Source organism: Bos indicus x Bos taurus, chromosome 22 (assembly GCF_003369695.1).
Source record: "Bos indicus x Bos taurus breed Angus x Brahman F1 hybrid chromosome 22, Bos_hybrid_MaternalHap_v2.0, whole genome shotgun sequence".
Classification (NCBI taxonomy): Eukaryota; Metazoa; Chordata; class Mammalia; order Artiodactyla; family Bovidae; genus Bos; species Bos indicus x Bos taurus.
The window spans coordinates 829,959-849,679 of NC_040097.1; the positions used below are offsets into that span (position 1 = coordinate 829,959).

The following is a 19,721-nucleotide window of genomic DNA, read 5'->3' on the forward strand; positions in this document are numbered from 1 at the left end:
GGCCGGGGGCTGGGCGAACATGTGCAGAGGGAGCGGATGAGCCACCTCTCCCCGCCCAGGCCCACCCGTGGGGCAGCGTGGGCTCCAGGCTGCCGTCAAGGGCCCCCTTCCCAGCCCCAGGGAGGCAGGAGGCACAGGCCTCACGGAGGCCGGAGCCCGGGAGTGCGATCTGCTTCCCAGTATTCACGCAGCCACAGAGATAAGGCACAAAATAATTAGTGAGCAGAGTGTATAATTAAGTGCTAAATTGTGTGTTTCAGACTAGCTGAGCTGTGGGAGTGTGAAGAGGAGAAGTCGCCCCAGGCTGAGGATGGGTTCTGGGTGCGGGCGGGGCAGAGTGGGGTTGGGGGGGGCATTGGGTGGTGTCATGAGAGGAGCCCCCACCCCCAGGGGCAGCAGGCAGGACCAGCTGGCCAGCTGGGTAGGCAGGGCTGGCCTCAGCCAGGAAGCAGGTTTCCCGAGCGCCTGAGTCTGTGTCCAGAGACCAGCCACAGGGTCTGCCCGGACAGAGGGACACACAGGCAGACGGATAAGAAAGAGACGTTGAGATGAGGCTCGAAGACCACTGGCTTCGAGCCTCCAAGCTCCAGGCCTGGGGGAGTCCTGTGCAGAGGGGCCCTCCCCATGTGTGTCCTACTCCAGGGGCCAGGAGGTGTGCGGCCACCCCGGGGCGGGGGGCTGGCCGGCGGAACATCCCCAAGAGGCCTTCGGAAGCAGAGTGTTCTGGGCTGGCTTCAGGCCGTGGGGGTCCAGGCTCGAGCAGACGGTGCCGGAGCAGGGGTGGGGAGGGGGATGGGGGGTTGAGGGGGTGGGGAGGATGTGGAGACAGGGCTGCGAGGTCGCTCTCCGCACCCTGGGGGCAGCCAGGCAGACACTGGGACCCGGGCAGCGTGCCGCTGGCACCGTGAGAGCCGGTGGTCCCCTTGGCAGCGCCGTGTTTGCAGCCGCGGCCTGTGAGACACATATCGTGACAGGCCCGTCCGCACCAGGGACAGAGCTGTCCCCAAGGGCACCGTCACAGCCAGGCACCACGGCACACCCTCTCCTTCCCACGCTCAGGCAAAGTGCTCTGACGGCTTGGCTGCCATCAAGGGAGCCCGGGGACAGGCCCCGCTCTGCAGTGGCTCCACATGCCAGCGGGAGGGACTCAGAACAAATTCACCCCCGATGGTATTTGCTGAGCACCAGCTGGGCCCCGGGCACCATCCTGTGGGGCAAACTCATAAAGCCACGCAGTGAAGGGGAGCGTGGCGGATGTGGTCAGGGCCAGGGTCACTGAGACTCGGGGGCAGAGACCCGAAGGAAGCAGGAAGGTGGATGGGGACCCCAGGGACGGGCCAGCATCCAAGCAAGGGACCGGCAGGTGCACAGGCCACTGGCTCTTCCCGGAGCTGCGTGGGGCCTGAGTGGCTCAGTACGCGTGAGTAGCAGCTGCCCGGCCCAAGCTGACCTGGGTCCCCCTCCCCCGGGGCTCAGGCCCATGTCCGTCATGGCCAGCGTCCCAGACCCTGGTGTGGAGGCCAGCTTCCAGAGAAGACCCAGCTCCAGGCCCCCAGCGGGGGTTCACTGGCCTGCGCAGCAGAGTCCAGACTGAGGTTGCCTTCCCTCCTGGGTTTCGGAGGCCTTGCGGTGGTCAGCTACGGAGAGTGGCAGGGGAGAGACAGACTGAGTGGGGGTGCGGGGCCCGCCCCCGCAGTCTCCTAGGGGTGTGCACCAAGGTGGGCGGGAAACACGCAGCTAGGAATCCGGGCTACTCCAGATCCCGCGAGGGGAGCATCCTGGGAAGTGGGGGGCTGTCCTGGGAGTGGGGCTGGGGGTGCTGCAAGCCCAGGGGGCCTTGGGGCTGGGGGGAGGGCCGAGCAGGAAGGAGCGTGGTCGCGGTCGGAGGAGGTGATGCCAGCGGCCAGGGCCTCTGCAGGTCGGCCAGCAGAGGGGGCGGGGTTTTATTTTCAGGTGACAGGAGCCCGACCCCCCCCCCCCACCCCGGGGGAGGGATCCCAAGGGCGCTTGTGTGGCCGGCGGCGGGCTCCCGCCCCCGACCCTGGGTCTGACTCCAAGCCCCAAACCCCCGGGCACTGAAGCCTGAAGCCAGGAGGGAGGGCCTGGGGGAGGGGCCGCGGGGCGGGGCCACGAGGTGGGCGGGGCGGGGCCAGGATGTGTTCCTGGGATGGGGCGGTGGGCCGTGCTGGGATCGCGGGTGTGGGGGGCGAGCTGGGATTGCCGGTGGGGGCGGTTGGGATACAGGTGCGGACACCTGGCTGGGATCGCGGGTGGAGGACCGCGCCGGAATACAGGTGGGGGCCGGGCTGGGATGGCCCGTGGGGGCGGCTGGGATATAGGTGGGGTGCGGGGTGCAGACACAGCTGGGGCTCTGGGGCCCGGGACGCAGCAGCTGAGGAGCGAGCTCCCCGCCGGTGTGATGCCGCCCCTGCCGGCCGCGCTGGGCATCGCGCCACCTGCGCTGCCGGGGCCGCGGGCGGGGGCCGGGGGTGGGAGCGAGACGAGGGGCTCCGGCGCGGTTTGCGAGGCGGGACGCGAAGCTGTGGCTCTTCCTGCCACTCCGGACAGCCGCTCCGCCCCTGGGTCTCGTTCGTTCTCTGCGGGACCAGCCAGGGTCGCCCCGTGGGGGTGGCGGCGCTGTCCCCGCAGGCCTGCGGGCTGCACGACCCCTGAGCCTCAGTTTACTCGTCTGTAAGTCAGGGTCGCAGTACCCCCTAACCTGCCTTACAGTCTTCATCTCTCAAACGGGTAAACCCCCAGAAGGCGGAGTGCAAGTGCTAAAGTCTCCAGCAGCTTCTAGACAGTGCTCGTCCAAATCTGCCTTTTTTCACTCATTTCCTCTTAGCTCGGGAGCAAAACACAGTGACCTTAAACTGCAGAGTGTGGTGTGTAAAGATTCTGGATTTCGAGAAGCAACGACCCTCCAAAGTCAAACAGCTTTGAGCCCTATTAAAACACGTCTGGACAACTAAAAATTTTATATGCACTCAGAAGGGAAAAAAACAGTCAAAAGATGAACGACCAACTGGGGGAAGCGTTCGCAGTTCACATCACAGACATCCCATCCGGGGGTCAGCAGACTCACTGTCCACACAGCGCACACCCCAGCTCCCAGGCCGTAGGCCGTCAGCGTTCCTGCGGTAACTGCAACAGCCACAGACAGGGAGCCTGGCTGTGTGCCCCAGGGGATTTTGTTGATTAAAAAAAAATAGTAAATCAGCAGGCCTGATTGAGCCTACAGGCTGTCAGTCAGCTCAGTTCAGTCGCTCAGTCATCTCTATTTGCGACCCTATGGAAAGCAGCACGCCAGGCCTCCCTGTCCGTCACCAACTCCCGCAGTTCACTCAGACTCACGTCCATCGAGTAGGTGATGCCATCCAGCCATCTCATCCTCTGTCGTCCCCTTCTCCTCCTGCCCTCAATCTTTCCCAGCATCAGGGTCTTTTCAGATGAGTTAGCTCTTCGCATCAGGTGGCCAAAGTATTGGAATTTCAGCTTCAGCGTCAGTCCTTTCAATGAACATTCAGGACTGATCTCCTTTAGGATGGACCGGTTAGATCTCCTTGCAATCCAAGGGACTCTCAAGGGTCTTCTCCACACCACAGTTCAAAAGCATCAGTTCTTCGGTGCTCAGCTTTCTTTAGAAAAACTCTCACATCCATACATGACTACTGGAAAAACCATAGATTTGACTAGATGGACCTTTGTTGGTAAAGTAATGTCTCTGCTTTTTAATATGCTGTCTAGGCTGGTCATAGCATTTCTTCCAAGGAGCAAGCATCTTTTAATTTCATGGCTGCAGTCACCATCTGCAGTGATTTTGGAGCCCAGAAAAATAAACTCTGACACTGTTTCTGTTTCCCCATGTATTTGCCATGAAGTGATGGGACCAGATGCCATGACCCTAGTTTTTTTGAATGTTGAGTTTTAAGCCAACTTTTTCACTTTCCTCTTTCACTTTCATCAAGAGGCTTTTTAGTTCCTCTTCACTTTCTGCCATATGGGCGGTGTCATCTGCATATCTGAGGTTATTGATATTTCTCCCGGCAATCTTGATTCCAGCTTGTGCTTCCTCCAGCCCAGTGTTTCTCATGATGTACTCTGCATAGAAGTTAAATAAGCAGGGTGACAATATACAGCCTTGATGTCCTCCTTTCCTGATTTGGAACCAGTCTGTTGTTCTAATTGTTGTTTCCTGACCTGCATACAGATTTCTCAAGAGGCAGGTCAGGTGGTCTGATATTCCCATCTCTTGAAGAATTTTCCAGTTTGTTGGGATCCACACAGTCAAAGGCTTTGGCGTAGTCAGTAAAGCAGAAATGGATGTTTTATGTAGAAGTAGATGTAGTAGACTGCAGGCCATGGTCTGGTCCACTTTCATCAATATATGAAGAGCTCCTAGAAATCACGAAGAGGCAGCCCAACAAAAGTGGGGAGAAAACAGCAATAGACGGTTTTTCAAAAAGGAAACTCAAAGGCCTTGAGCCAGCGTGACAGTTGCCCATGCTCTCACGTGACCTGGGGAGCCGAGAAGAAGGACCAGAGACTCTGTGCGCCGGGACACACGGGAATCAGGTCCCGGCCATGGCGCTGGGGGGAGCATCCGGCAGCGCCCACAGACGGGACACTGTCTGTCCAGCAGGGTCTGGCCCTGACCCTGCAGCCCATGCCAACACTGGACCTGCGGACACAGCCGGGCCCGCGGAATGACGAGGTTGCCCTGTGGGAGCCGGGGTCTGTGTCTGTGACGTGTGAGCACAACCCACCCGGGAACTGGTACAGAGTCTCTGCTTCGGATGCCCAGGGGCCGGCACAGAACCAGGAAGGCAGCAGAGCAGCGCCCGGCAGGAAGGGGAGACCGTCCTGCGGGCCTGCTTCTGTGTTCGTACGTGTGGGAGGAGCCCTGAGAAACCGCGCAGGCGTGTGCCTGTCTGGGGAGTGGCGGTCAGGCACAGGGAAGGGAGGGCTTCAAACCCTGGCAGCTCTGAAGCCCTGTGAGGAGGTGTCTTCCCAGCAACGTCAAGCTTTGAGATCCGTGTGTGGCTGTGAGGAAATGGGGAAACAAGCCACACCCAGCAGAGTGCATGTGCATGCATGTGTGTGCTAAGTCACGTCTGACTCTGTGACCCCGTGGACCATAGCCCGCCAGGCTCCTCCGTCCATGGGACTCCCCAGGTGAGAGTACCCGAGTGGGCTGCCATGCCCGCCTCCGGGGGATCCTCCCAAGCGGGGACAGAACCCGTGTCCTGAGGCTCCTGCATTGGCAGGCTGTTGGTTGTTTGCCACCTGAGCCACCCCCGAGGATGCCCCCAGACCAGCTGGGCAGCAGACATGGTCCTGCCCGCAGCACTGGAGTGCCCTCTATCAGACCCTCTCAGCGGGCCGTCCAGCCTTGGAATACTTCCCAGGACAGGAAGCTCACCACCTGGCAAGGAGGGTGTTCCTTGGCTGCTTGGTTCTCTTAGAAGTGCCCCCTCACTCACAGGGGTGCCCTCCCCCCGCCCCCGGCTCTGTCAGGGAAGCCGCACCGGCCCTCAGGGGCCAGGACACAGAGGGCTGCAAGGTTCTAGGTGCGCCTGGCAGCCCCTTTCAGTCCAGGTGCCTTCCGCGGGGTTGCCCTGAGCTGCAGGGGCCACAGCTGCCCAGCCGGCCTCTCCCGAGACTCCCTGCCTTGCCTGTGTTAACCTCTAACGTGGCCAGGATGGCGTGAACCTCAGGGCGTTTGCACTTGCCCTCTGTGGTGTTGGGAAGGCTGTGTGTCCGCCTCTACCCTCCCAGCTTCCCGGGAGGAACATGAGCTCCTTGGCGAGGCTGACCGCCTTGGCTGGCCGCGTTCCCCAGTCATTCCCTTTCCGGACTTACTGTCTTATCCTGGGATCGTCTCATCCTGGGGTCGTCTGTGTATTTGTCAGCTGTGTCCCGTGGCTCCAGAGGACCAGGTCCTTATGGGTCCCCGTGCCTGGACAATGGTGTGGGGTCTGCCGACTCCATGCCCCCAGGGCCGCAGGGCTGAGTGTCATCTCCTGAGTCTGTCACTAGCCTTGCCCTCTGTCCCCTGCCCTCCTGGGGAAACACCAAGCTCTAAATTCCATTGAAAACAGTGTAATTGCCTAATTGCTCTGCTCTTTGATGCAGGGTGTTATCAGAGGCGGCTCTGCAGCGGCTGGGCCAGCCTGGCAGAAAATTGAAGCTCAGCCAGAGGGGATCGCAGCGGCAGAGAGCTGGGAAGCCAGCCCAGGGCCACGACGGGAGGGTGGCAGGCTGGCGAAGGAGCGCGTGGGCCCAGTGGGCACTGCCCGCGTGTTGGGATATCCCCGCTGCCGTGTGCCGCCCTGAGACCTGGGGAACCCCTTTTCCTCTGCGTTTTACAGGAATGACGCTCAGACTCGAGGTGCGGACTGCTCTGCTGGCGGCAGGAGTCTCCCTTCCCCGCTCTGGTCCCCGACACCCACCGCTCTCCAGATGCAGGCGCCCATGTGTGCTGGGGGTCTTGTTCCCACTCACCGTGCTGCGGGGACCTTCCTCACCTGGGCTGTCTGGGGCCCCACCCTCCTCACCGCAGCTCTGTGCCCCCCTGGACGCCACGGCTGCCCCGACCACCTGTCTTTAAGGCAGCATTGCGACTTTGATCTCCTTCGCACCTCAAGGTTGCCTGGGGGAGGGTGTGTGTGCGCAGAATTCATCGTCATCTTCAAAGCGCCCTGTTTTTTGTAACCACGCGGCATCACTTACTTCCCATGGGGCCCCCAAGCCCACAGCCATCCGGACTCAGACACCAGCCCAGTTACGCCAGACCCGCTTCCTCGCTGGCTGTGACTCGGTTTCATCCAGGCGGGCGCCGGGCACGCAAGACTGTTCTCAAGCTGCGTCCTTATTTCGCTCAAGGGCTGAGCACGCCACCCACACACCCCCATTGCGGCCCCAAGTGCCGCCAGCGCCGTGATTAGGAGTCACACAGAGGGACATTCCTTGAAGCAGAGTCTTGGCACTCACCCCACACTCCGTGCTTCGGGCAGCTTCCCAGAAGTGGGATCTCGAGGTCAGGGGTGTGCTCTGCGTTGTGTGTGCGCACCTTGGTGTGTCTCCGGGCCTGCGCTCAGAGGCTGGAGCAGGCCCCCCGCGCACCTGCTGTGGTGTGCACATGGGCTGCACGCATGTTCTCTCCACCCCGAGTCAGAGTCGCCACCTCTGCTGGGAGCTGAGAAGACAACCCTCCCCTGGACTCAGGGCTCGAGGGTCTGCGGGCCTCACCCGGCCCCAGCTGGGCCCGCTCCCCCTCCGGCCCTGCTCAGAAATCCGGCCCAACTGGTCCAGCAACTTGGGGAGAAACCCACGTCACTGCAGGGCCAGGACATCAAGCCCACGTGGACGCGGCGGGCAGGAAGAGGTTGTCCAGAGTCTCCGGCTGTCTGATGGTTCTGACACTGGAAAGCCTGGGCCCGGAGCCTCAATGCTGGGTCAGAACCAGAGCTCCACCACTTTCCTACAGCGGGAGTTTGACCAGGTCACCAAATCCTCTGAGCCTCAGTTTTCCCGTCTGTGAAACAGGGACAATGACAGCATCCGCCGAGCTCAGTGCTGAGAGGGTCACAGGGCCCTTGGAGGTGCGGGGCCTCGTGGCAGCGCCTAGCACAGGCGGGAGCTATGCGCACATATCTTCTGCAGACACCTGAGTGCGTGCGGCCAGCGCCCTTCTCCTCTGGGGGCCAGGAAGGCCAGCGTCTAGCAGAGGAACCGACCTCAGGGAGAGCGGGCTTGTTCCCAGCAGAGGCCCCGGCCAGCAGTGTCCTGGCCTGGACCTGCCGGCTTTCGCCCACCACGGCTCACCTGGACAGACAGAGGGGGTGAGGGGCAGCGTCCACGAGGCACAGAAGAAAGTGTGGCACCGAGTATTTAAAAGAAAGAAAGTGGAAGTTGCTCAGTCGTGTCCAACTCTTTGTGACCCCATGGACTATACAGTCCATGGAATTCTCCAGGCCAGGATACTGGACTGGGTAGCCTTTCCCTTCTCCAGGGGATCATCCCAACCCAGGGATCAAACGAGGGTCTCCTGCATCGCAGGCAGATTCTTTACCAGCTGAGCCACCAGGGAAGCCCAAGTGTTAAAGACAACTCTCCATACTGGATGTTCAGAAAAATTCCAACTAAGACATTTTCAAGCAGGTACATGAATCTTAATCTGGGTCAACAGACATAGCTTTTTTCACACCAGTGTATCAGGTGTCGAACCTGAGAGGGCTAAAGGCAGCGCCTGATCCGGACCAGGCCTCTGGGGTCTGGATGTTGTCTGTCAGAGGGTGGGGCAGGGGCCGGGAGGAGAGCAGGGAGGCTGCTTCCCAGCGCCCTCTGGTGTCCAGTGGGAAGTTCACAGGCCGGGCGGCCAGGCTGGATCGGAGTCCACAGGCTCCGATGTTATTCAGTCCTCAGTCGTGTCCGACTCTTTGCGACCCCGTGGACTGCAGCACACCAGGCCTCCCTGTCCATCACCATCTCCCAGAGCTTGCTTAAGCTCACGTCCACTGAGTCGGTGGTCTCATCCAACCTTCTCGCCAGAATAAACGTCCCCACACAATTCCTAACCAATCTGACTAAACGGCTGCAAAAAGAAATGACTTGGTAAGCATAAACATTCCCAGCCACATGTGGTCTCCCTCCCACATGGCTGGCAGGTGAGCGTTGGGAAGCTTGGAGTTCCGGGGCCACAGGCTGGGGTGCCGGCACTGGGGAGGGTCATCTCACAGGTGGGCCTACGCCCAGGCTTCTGGGGAGAAGTCCTGTGTCATGCACCCACACTGGGGGTCTTGCCTGGAGAACCCTGGAGGAGCCCGGCGGGCTGCAGTCCACGGGTCGCACAGAGTCGGACACGACTGAGTGACCAAGCATGCTAGCTGTGTCATTAGGATCATGCCCCCTTTCACAGTCAGGGTCCCTGCTTCCCTCTGAATAATAAATATAAGTAACTAGCATGTGAACAGTGGGTGAGGAGAAGCACTTCCTCCCAGTGGCAGCCAGCCCTCACGTGTCTGGCCCTGAACTAGATTGTTCGCCATGGGACAGTCGGCGGAACGTCCACGGGCCTGTGGTTTCGACGGTGCGGTCCTAGCCACGTGCTTTCCCGACGTGTTTGCAAAGAGGTGGTCAAGTGGGTATCGAGCAGGAGGAAGGTCTGTCTGCGGGGAACACACAGGATGGCATCTGCGGGGCTGGCACTGTGCCCACCCTGGCTCTCGATGCTCCAGGGAAGCATGCTCTATTCCCTTCTGTGTGTCTGACTAGGCCACAGGGTGTGGGTCATTCACGGCGGCGGAGTCTGACCTGCGCCGGGCTCCCTGACTTCCCACCCCTCCTGGCCTCAGAAAGGACTCCCTGCTCGGATGCTCAGTGTCCCCTCAAGCAATGGATCAGGCAGGTCAGACTATGACAGGCCCTCGGCAAACCCCGCTACATGCGGGGTCCAGCTGTGACTATTCTGAGGTGGATCGAGAATTCCCGAGCGAGGAGCGAGCGTCCTGGATGGGAGTTAAGTCTACTAACATTTATGTACTTGAAATTATATACTCAAAAGTTAAATTTCAATAATGCATACATGCCATCAGCCATCAGAGCTATGACGTTATCACCCGCCGGGTCTGGAAAATTCCCCGGTGCACTCCTGTTCACTACTAGGAGAATAGCTTTGACCTCAGGGACCCCTTGAGGGGTCTCAGAAGCCCCGAGGGTGAGGAAGGACCCGGTGTGAGATCTCTGGGTCTGTGGCCCGATCGCCCCGACCACTGGGAGAACAACCCAGACCTCCATCCCCTGGATCTGCCCCTCGTGTGCACAGAGGATCAGACACACGCAGGGCAGGCGTCGCACACCACTCACTGCAAAACAGAACCGACAAGATGATGATGCTCCGCCTACACAGCGGAGAGCCAGACGGGAGGCGGGGCCTGGGGCGGGAGCCGAGTGAGGACCGCAGGTGGGAGAAGAGCTGTGCGAACTCGCTTGTTTGAGGCAAAGCCCGTGGTCTGCGGACGCACACGTGTGCGCTCTGGTGACAAACGGGAGATTCACGCCGGGGGCACGTGGTCCCAGGCGCCGGGCAGGATCACGAGGGAGGGGACACGGGGGCTCTCGTTGTCTCCCTGATGCTTAATCCCGGAAGTTATTAAAACACCGCCCAGGGGCTGTTATTAAAACTGCGTCTCCAGCAGCTACTGAGGGCGGGGTCTTGCCCCTGAAGCCCTGGGCTGAGGCCGCGCCCACAGCACCCGACGTCCTCCCCGCAGAGGCGATGCCCCCGCCGCCCCTCCCCCCCCCCCCCCGTTGCCCCTCCTCTTCTGCTCATCGTCGATGTTTCCAGCTTGTTGAGCCTACTTTTCCCCCTCCCCTCCTCTCGGTGCCCAATAGTGGAATTTTAGTTTCTGGCCTTGGAAACTCTTAAGGCTTTCTTAGTGCTGATAAGAAGGAATCTCTGAGAGATAAGGAAAGTCACATCCCGCGTCCTCCCAGCTGCAAGCACACAGCTGCTCCTTGGAAGCCGAAAGCTGGTCCTGATGGGAGGGCAATGGAGACCATTCGCCGGGCGCCCCGAAGTCCTGCCAGTGCGGGGACTGGCGAGAGGCAGAAGTCTGATCCTGCTTTCCCCCAAAACCCATGCTGCCCCCGAGTCCTCAAGAGCCGCCCGGCAGGCAGAGCGAGGACCATCCCGCTGGGGGCACGGGCAGCGCCCGGCCCCGTCAACCCTCCACGCTGCCACACCACCACCTTCCGCCCTGGTCCTTTTTATTAGAAAACAGATCAGGAAAATAGACACACTTCGGCCCACCCGTTGGCGTGGGCTCTGGGGCAGGGGTGGGAGGCGAGGAGGCCAGTCCAGTTCTGGGGCCCAGGCTGCAGGGAGGTGGCGGCCAGCCGGCCCTGGGACACACGGTCAGGGCCACGTCCCCGAGCGAGGCAGGGGGAGCTGGGAGGGGGAGTGGCCTCGGCTGAACAGAGGTGGGCACGGAGAGTGGGCAGGGCCCCTCTTCCGTTCCGCTGGGTCTCTCTGCCCCCCGCCCCCCACAGCCAGTCCCACGCGGCCCGGCCCCCGGGGCAGCTGCGTCAGGCGTTGATGGCCCTCCAGCGCTCACTGTCCAAGCTGTTGATGCTGCCGCTGTGGCAGGGCAGGGAGGCCACGTCGTCCAGGTAGGCCACCCCGGCCGAGTCGAACTGCGTGCTGGCCGCCCCGGCCGCCTCCGGGCCCTCCCGCCGGGCCACGGCGTAGGGCTGGGGCAGGTGCATGTCCGGCTCCTCAGTGTCGTCCACTTGGCATTTGTAGGAGAAGAGAATCTTGGGCTCCGAGCTGGTGGGGAAGAGAGTCAGGGGGCCTCCGTGAGTCCAGATGGCCCTCTTTTGCTGGGGCTGGGCCCCTAACGCCCATCCCTCGCGGTGCCCTTCCTTGTTTGCCCTTTGGGGTCCACTGGGACACGTGTGAACCCCCAGCTCCAGCGAGTGAACCCGGGGAGCACCTGCCTTCTCACGTCAAGTGGGTGGGCAGAGTCCAGCCTGGTGAACGGCGGGCCTTAACCTGCAGGTGCGCGTAGCACGGGGCGCCCACCACTCTGACCCCCGCCCGCCCCGCTCGCCACCGCCCACAGGGCACACACGTGTGCGTGCACTCGCGAGCATGCTCTCACAGGCACCGCCGGGCGCCCTGAGCCAGAGGCCAGGAGGCTGGGGGCGGTGGGGGGAGTTGGTGCGCATGCGCAAGCGACCCCGCCCGCAGCCTCTGACTTCAACTCCCACCCCGCGTCCCTTGCGCGCGGGGGGCTCACCCGAAGAAGCCGCGCAGGAAGGCCACGTAGATGAGGGGCGCAAAGAAGCTGAAGTAGAGGAAGGTGGTGGCGTCCACGCAGCTGGGGGCAGGGGCGAGTCAGGGCTGTGGCGGGGGGACCTGCGCCCCACCCCGGGCCCCCCGCCCCCGCCCCATCCCCCACCCCCCACACGTACCAGAGCCCCTCAATGATGTCTGCGCACAGCAGCGCACTCCCCAGCCCCTGCACCAGGTTGAGCAGCGCCAGTATGCCCGCGTACACGTAGAAGCTCCTGCGCGCTGCGGGGCGGGCGCGTGAGGTCCTGCCTGGGGCCAGGGCCTGCCCGGGGCTGTGCGCTCCGGGCCACCCCCAACCACACCCCCAACCACCCCACCCACCCCCACTCCCCAACACCCCCACCCCCGTCCCCCATCCCCAATCACCCCCTACCCCCAACCCAAACCCCCCAACCACCCCAAAAACCCCAACCAACCCTCAACCACTCCCCACCCCCCAACTCTCCAACCCCCAACCACCCCCCCCCACGCGCAGCCCCCCCCGGGGCGCTCACACGGCAGGGAGATGCGCTCCTTCAGCGGGGTCCTGGGGAGCACCACCACCAGGGAGTAGACCTGCGGAGGCAGCGGGGCTGACCGGCGCGCCCAGCCCCTCAGCAGCACGCCCGGGCCCCATGGGCAGCCCCAGCCCCCGTCGGCTCACCAGGAAGAAGAAACAGGAGCTGACGAGCCAGAACTGGCGGCCCCCGTGCCCGTAAATGTTGAAGTCCTCGGCCGACAGGTGGGCGTCGGGGTACAGGATCTCCAGCGTGCCCTGCAGGGGCGCGGGGGCGGGCCTCAGGGGCTCCCGCAGCCCGCCCCACTAAGGCCCTCCGTCCCCGCTCCAGCCTCCTCTCCGCCACAGCCCGCCCCCAGGTGGGGGTCCCCCACTAGCAGAGGGCCCTCTGGATGCCGGCTCTTGGGGGGACCCGCAGAGCTGCCTGGCTGCTTGCTGAAACAGCAGGTCCAGCCTGGTGGATCAGAATCCGAGGCGCCCAGCACACGGCTTGCAGGCGATTCCTTCACGGCACTGAACGTTTGAACCCCTGCACTTGACGCCCTGATGCCTCACCCATGACGCCCCCCACCCATGACCGGAGGCAGTGCACGCCCAGCACCCCGCTGCCCGCCCCCTGCCCCTCACCTGGGTGACGGAGTAGGCCAGCGACAGCACCGTGGTGATGGCCAGCACCCGCTTGATGCTGGACTTGCTCTCCAGGTGCCCTGGAACAAATGTCCCGGTCAGGGGGTGGGGCCAGCCCCGGGGTAGGGGCCGGGGCAGGGCCAGTCCCGGGGGCGGGGCTGGGGTGGGCGCAGGCCGCAGGGGCACACACACCGAAGGCCAGGCCCAGGATGACCACGCTCAGCTCGATGGCCAGCAGGAAGAAGCGCGTGATCTCCCACAGGATCTGGACACAGGGGGGCAGAACGTCAGCCCCGAGGCCGGCGCCCCCTCCCGGCGCCCAGCGCCCCCACCGACAGGCCCAGGCCCACCTTGTCAGCCACCGTCGCCGCGTCTGACGTGCTGACTGTCATGGACACCACCGCCCGGGCAATGCCCACCAGCGCCACCACGAACACCTGGGGAGGCAGAGAGGACCCAGGGTGGGGGGGACGTCGCACCGGGGGACGACCCCTCCCGGAATCGTTTCTGTGGGCGCAAGGCCGTACCTTCTGACCCCTGAGCCTGGAAAACCGTGTCCAGCCTCAGGAAGGCTGACACTGCCTGGGTACACATGCCCGCCACATGCCAGGCGGCCAGGGGCGGGAGCTCTGTGTGCTCCCACTGGGTGCATGCTCACAGCGCCGTGAGCTGAAAAGATCCGCAGCGCGTCTGGTGGACGGGCACTGAGGTCCAGAGGGGCCATGCCGCTGGCCTAAGGTCTCTCGGCACAGCCAGAGGTAAGAACACACTGGGCATCCCCCACCTGGCACCCACTTCCCTTTCCCTCAAGTCATACTTCCCCAGTTTGCTTCCTGGGGCCACTACCCTCCTCGGTCCACGCGGTCTCGCTGAGCTGACCCTTCCCTCCCAGCTCCAGAGTGTCTCTTTCCCTGCGAGTCAGGGATAAACAGGGGTTCCCAGGCGGGCCACTCAGAGGTAATGCCAGGTCTGCAATGTGCAACCACTAAGTGATGCCCTTCCGCTGCAGCTGGCAGGGGGTCAGCTCAGGGAAGTCAGCACACAGCTGCTCTTGGATGCTTTTGGTACCATGTGTGGAGGACGCATGTGAACGTAAGGCCAGAGGCAAGCAGGCGTGCAGAGAGGGTCTTGATGGCGTCAGTTAATCCCTGGATGCAGCCGTACCTGAAGCTGGTTATTCTTTACAAAGACAGTTACTCATTCCCTGTTTTGCTTAAGCCAGGTGGAACTGGGTTTTCTGTCACCAATTGGAATGAACTCACCAGGATATAAAACGTGATAAAGATGGGGCTGGAGGTGACTCGAATCTTGGCCCGAGCAAATGGAAGCTTCCAGAGCAGGAAAATGAAAAACAGCACATTGGGGATGAGCAGCAGGAGGTCCCAGTACCGGACCCTAGAAAATGGGCACAGCAGGTGGCTCAGTGGTGGGGACCACAGCACGCCTGCCTCACACACACACAAAAATAGAGAGGGCTGTGCCTGCCCCCCCCACACACGCGCGCGCACACACACACGCCCACAGGGAACCCCTCTCAAGGGCAGGGCCGTGCCCCTCACCGCGAGGTGCCAATGTCCTCGTAGAGCAGCAGCAGGCAGCGGTGCGGCACGCTGATGTTGGGCGCCAGAGGCGGGGGCGAGCTGGCCCCCATGTCCCAGGTGTCCATCCTGCCAGCAGCCAGCCCTGGGTGGGGAGGGGAGAGTCAGCACGTGAGCAGCACCAGGGTCTTGGGGTCCCCAACCCAGCAGGCAGGATGGGGTGTCTGCAGGGAGCGCGGGGCCCAGCAGCAGAACGTGACAAATGCCAGCGTTGAAAACAATGACTGAACAGGCCGCGCTCCTGACCCGGTGCCCCTGCCTCCGGCAGTCCGCAACAGCCCGGGGCGAGAGCAGCCCAAGTGCCACCATCAGCAGAATGCTCGCTCAGCGGGGTGTCTGAGTCAACACTAGGACGCTGCCCACAAACAGGAGCGAGTCCCTGTCCTGGCCTGGCAGGCAGCACGCTGAGTGGAGGCCAGGGAGGGGTGCCCGGTGGAGGGCGGCAGGCCCATGGCGGGGTCAGTGCACAGGTGTGCTGGCTATGGCGGTTCACCAAGCACACGCCTGTGAGTGGGGCGCCTTTCTGGGTGGGTTATGGCTTCAGCGTTTTCAACAGCGAGGAAGGTGAGTCGTTTACGTGCTGAGTGCCCAGGTCGGCACGAGCAGCCCAGGACACTTCCTGCGGGGGGCTGGCGCCCACTGTGCAGGCCGGGGTGGTGGTGCAGGGGCACCCCTGCACTTGGGGAGACTCTGGGGTGGGTGGGCCTGGACCAGGAGCTCAGAACCCTCTATCCTTCCCTCCCACACAGGCCACCAGCAGCTCTGGGATCAGTCCCCCTTGGCAACCTAATGAGGAGGCCAGGAGGTGTTAAAGGGGATTAAAGGTATTAAAGCACCCGTGCTACAAACCAAACTTCCAGAGGTACGTGCTGAGAAGAAAACAGGAGGGGAACAAAATAAAATCACAGGAAACACAGCAGAGACTGCTGGGGTACCCAGCGTCCATGCTGCTTTGTACCAGAGCCATGGATTCTAGCTGGCACATGGCTTCCCAGAAGCAGGACCACTTTCCTAGCTTCCCTTCGTGCTGGCTGTGGCCGTGTGACCAAGTTGCATCCAGCTGGGTGTGAGCAGCAAGATGTGCCAATTTTCAGGGCAGCCCTCCTCCTTTCCCACTGCCTGGAATTGTGGGTGTGGTGGTGGGAGCAGCAGCAGCCATTCTGGACCATGAGGCAGAAGTCATGGAACAGAGGGTAACAGGGTGTCTGGGTCTCAGACGAGCAGGTGAGCCTGCACAGACTGTTGTGCAGCAGGTGGCAGTTCCTGTCCACCTTGTCATCTCAGCCTTTGTTCAGTAGCTAAGCCAGAATGCCCAGGCTGGGTTGTCAGACAGAATGATATTTGGACTGAGATCTAAATAACTGAAAGTAGCTGGCCTGGGGTAATCTGGGCAGAGCACATCCCGGGGAGGGAGCAGTGGAGGCAAAGGCAGGAGGCAGAAATGGTCTTGGCCTGTTCAAAGGGCACAGGGCACACTGATGCTGGAAGAGAGAGGAGACAGGGCGGGGGCCAGGTCAGCCAATCTCCCTCTAAGCACAACAGGAGGGATGGAGGGAGACGGGTGGAGGCGGTGCCAAAGCAGGGGGATGGGGGCGGGGAGATGGAGTGCTCGGCCTGCCGACGAGGACAGCAGCCCGACTGGGGCGGCAGCAGGGGTGGCGTGGTGGGACCCGGGACCCCTTTGGGAGGGTCGGCCAGCAGGACTTGCAGGTGGACCCATGGAGGGGTGAGGGCAGAGGGCAGGGGAGGCTCATTCTAGGCTCCGACCTGAGCCTCGGGGTGCCTGCAGCGGCCCGGCCGACTGCAGACGGTGTCACCGCGATGCTAAGGTGAGAGGGGTGTCCCTGGGATTGCTGAGGTGAGGACAGTGTCCCCACGATTGCTAAGTAGGTGCTCCATCATTGCAGGACCTCCTTGACACCCTGTGCTCACGACAAGGCCCCTCACCAGCACCAGAAGCTGAAGCCACTGACCGTAAGCCAGTGGTTTCCAGAGGGGGTGGTGCGTGGTCAGTGCGGGCCCCTCAGCAGGGTGGCTTCAGGGCTGCCTCATGTCCTGCAGGGACCCCCACACAGCCGAGAGGAGCCCGTGGGTGGACAGCGGCCAGACAGAGTGGGAGTGCGGCTGGAGGACTTTTCCTGGCTTTGCGTGGCCAGCACCCCCTTTTCCTGGGGGAAACCTCAGGACCCCCGTCTCCGTGCACAGGGTGTAGGTATGACTTACAATGCCCCCTCCGCAACCTCAGGGAGCGTTCACACTGGAGTCCACGTGGAGGGAGAGCCGACAAAGGAACACAGAGGAGAGACACAGACAGTACTGGGCAGGAGCCCCTGGATCCAGCCACGCCTGAAGCTAGGCTCCCCAGCCCCACCCTGGGGAGCACCTTGCATTCTGAAGTCCTAACAAATCCCCAGCTTGACCTTCTGGCTCTGCCAGGTGCTGCCTTTGTGACCTTGGGCCAGTCTTTTCCCTCTCTCAGTGTCACAGGACTGTAGCATCCCCACCAGCAAGGCTGCTGGAAGGATCAGGCAAGAGCAGAGAAGGGAGTCTGCACAGGACCACACATACAGGGTGACTGCCGCTTTCCCCCCAGAGTGGGAGCTGGGCGTGTGGGCGGGCAAGATTCGGTTCACGGGGTGCAAGCCCCACTCACTTCGGAGTCTGGGCTAGGGAAGGCAGGTGCCTGCTATTCCTACTTCCCCCGCCCCGGCCTGCTTGCCCTGTAATAGCAGCAGAAGAGGAGACCCCCACAGCCGAGCCCACCTCCAGGGCCCGGGCCCCCTCCCAGGGGGAGTGTCCCAGGGCTCGGTGTCTCCCCTGCAGACACAGGGCCCCCGGGCCTGATCCAGGGTGGAGTGCTGGTAACAAGTGAACTTGGGGCGGGCAGGGGTGGGGGTCACACGACTCACAGCAGGTTGCCACGGTGTGTCAGAGCTCACAAAATAACCGAAGCTGGGACACCAGCAACAGGACAAGCACACCCCTCCCTTCCGGTGGGCGCTCCAGGCCCGCACTTTCTGCGTGCTGACCCGTGGGGCCACCACCCGGCCTCCAGGAGCGGGCGGCCACCCGCTGTCCCATTACAGTCGGAAGGAGGCTGAGGGGGACCATCGGAGGCTCCCCCATTCCCCTCCCCCGCAACAGGTGAGCTCCAGGCCATGCCAGAGCAAGGGGTCTGCAGGAGAGAGGGGCCAGGAGGGCAGGCTGGTGGAGGGCGTGGAAAGAGGGGGACTTCCTTGGACGCTGAGTGCCCTGGGTAGCTCTGCGCCGCTCAGGACCAGGGATGCTGGGACAGACTGTCTCTTCCACCTGGGGAGGACACTCCTGCCCTCGCTGCCATTCCAGAGACCTCCTCCCACCCTCTCGCCCTCCGTCTGCAGCCAGCCTGTGGGCATCGTGCCAGTGGCATGGGCCCTGTGTGCTGGACCTGGGCCAGAAGGGCCCTACCTCTCTGAGCCTTAGCCTCTCTGAGTTTCTGGGTCTCCCTGGTCTGTGCAGTGGGACTGACCATGTGTGGCCCAGAGGTCCTGGATGGGAGCCCTGCAGAAACAGAAAACCCTGAGCAGACAGGCTGCTGTGGAAACACCCCTCAGGGCAGCCGGCCCCAGCTGCTCACGGAGCTTTCAATCCTGAACCAAAACTGTGTGAGGAATGTTTCACAACCATTATCCTCCAGTCCTGGGGAAGGCGGTGGACCCTTCCAGGAGCCCCCAGGAGGGAAGACAGCCCTGTGCCTTCTGGCCTGACCTCTGCAGATTCCCTTCGACTTGGCAGGCTGCGTGCTCTCCCGGCCCCCCGCCAGGTCGCACCAGGAGCCCTCCCTGACCACCCCTTCCATCTGAAATGGCCCTCAGCTGTGTGTCTGTGTTTGTGGGCCGTCCAGCCCAGGCGTGTCATGACCCAGTTCTCGGGGGGATAGCCAAAGTAGTGAGCTGGACAGATGAACGTCCAGCATCAGAGAGAGGGCGGCCCAGCCCTTCTGGACAGTGGGAGGACAATCCGGGAGGCCCCACGGCCCCGTCCCCAGCACACAGGGAGGACAGGTAACTTCCCGCTGCCCTGCCAGGAGACACCTCCCACACCCCGACCCTCTCGGACGCGGGAGCCAGAGGTGACCATTCCAGACACTGTCTCGGCGCACAGCGTAGGACGCAGGGTCCGGGAGCTCGGCCTCCCCGGGAACCCTGGGCCTGCCTCTGGGCGGGAGGCCCACTCCCGGCGGCAGGAGGCGGGACAGGGACGTTCGGGATCGGCTCGCGCAGCTGGGGCAGAGCAGGGGCTTCCACTTACCTGGGGCCCCGGCCGCCCATCCGCCGCCGGGCGCGGACCCCGCCAAAGGCCGCGGGCCTGGGCCTCCGGCGCTCGGGCCGGGAAAGTGGCGCGGGGAGCGTGGCACGGGAGGCCGGCCCCGGGAGACCGGGCGGCGGGCGGGCGGGCGGGGAAGGGAGACGCAATCAGGACACGCGATCGGCCTGACCCCGCGCGGCCCTCCCGGCAGCGGCGACCCGGAAGGGAGGCGCGTCCTCTGCGTTCAGCCAAAACTGCAAAAACAGCCACCGTCCCTGCCCGCGGCGGCACGGGGACCCGCCCCCAGCCGGCAGCGACCAATAGGAACGGAGTTACGCCGAAACGGGGGCGGGGCGAGTGCAGAGGACGGAGCCAATCCGGTCCCCGGGAGGCGGGGCGGCCCCAGCCTCTTAAAGAGCCCGTGCGCGGCCCTCTCGGCCGCCTAGCGTCGCGGCCGCCAAGCGTCGCGTCCGCATCCCTCTACGACCTACCTGTTCACGCCCGCCGCCCGCAGCGCCCCCTCTTCCAGAGTCCGGGGAGGCACTCCGCCGCCTCCGGCCCGGTGACCTCCAGGCCCCAAGGACTAGCCCCACCCGGGCCCGGCGCGGCCCCTTAGCACCTGCCGACGAACCCTCCGCCTCCAGGCCGCCCTGCAGGCCGGCTGTCATACGTCCCTTTTCGCAGAGCAGACCCCGGGGCGGAGGCGTTAAGCGCTTCCCCCGAAGTCACAGGACCAGGAAGTGACAGGACCGAGGCCTGGGGCTTGGCCTGCTTTCCCGCACTGCTTACCTCCAGGCAGCCTCCTCCAGGCAGCCCTCCCAGATAGCCTGTTCTTCCCCTCCTGCGTCTGTGCGGG

The 19,721-nt window shown here is 63.1% G+C and overlaps 1 protein-coding gene across 1 annotated transcript; it reads right to left on the reverse strand.

Annotated features, from left to right (window-relative positions):
- Positions 1 to 10,753: 10,753 nt before the first annotated feature.
- TPRA1 (transmembrane protein adipocyte associated 1) lies at positions 10,754 to 19,143 on the reverse strand. Its single transcript, XM_027523067.1, has 11 exons — positions 18,869 to 19,143; positions 14,540 to 14,663; positions 14,243 to 14,375; positions 13,331 to 13,417; positions 13,173 to 13,245; positions 12,981 to 13,060; positions 12,501 to 12,611; positions 12,352 to 12,412; positions 11,977 to 12,079; positions 11,802 to 11,882; positions 10,754 to 11,329 (listed from the first exon to the last, which is right to left on the reverse strand). Exons 2-11 carry the CDS (start codon positions 14,644 to 14,646, stop codon positions 11,089 to 11,091), a joined length of 1,077 nt encoding a protein of 358 aa, XP_027378868.1. The 5' UTR covers positions 14,647 to 14,663; positions 18,869 to 19,143; the 3' UTR covers positions 10,754 to 11,088.
- Between the last annotated feature and the right edge of the window lie 578 nt (positions 19,144 to 19,721).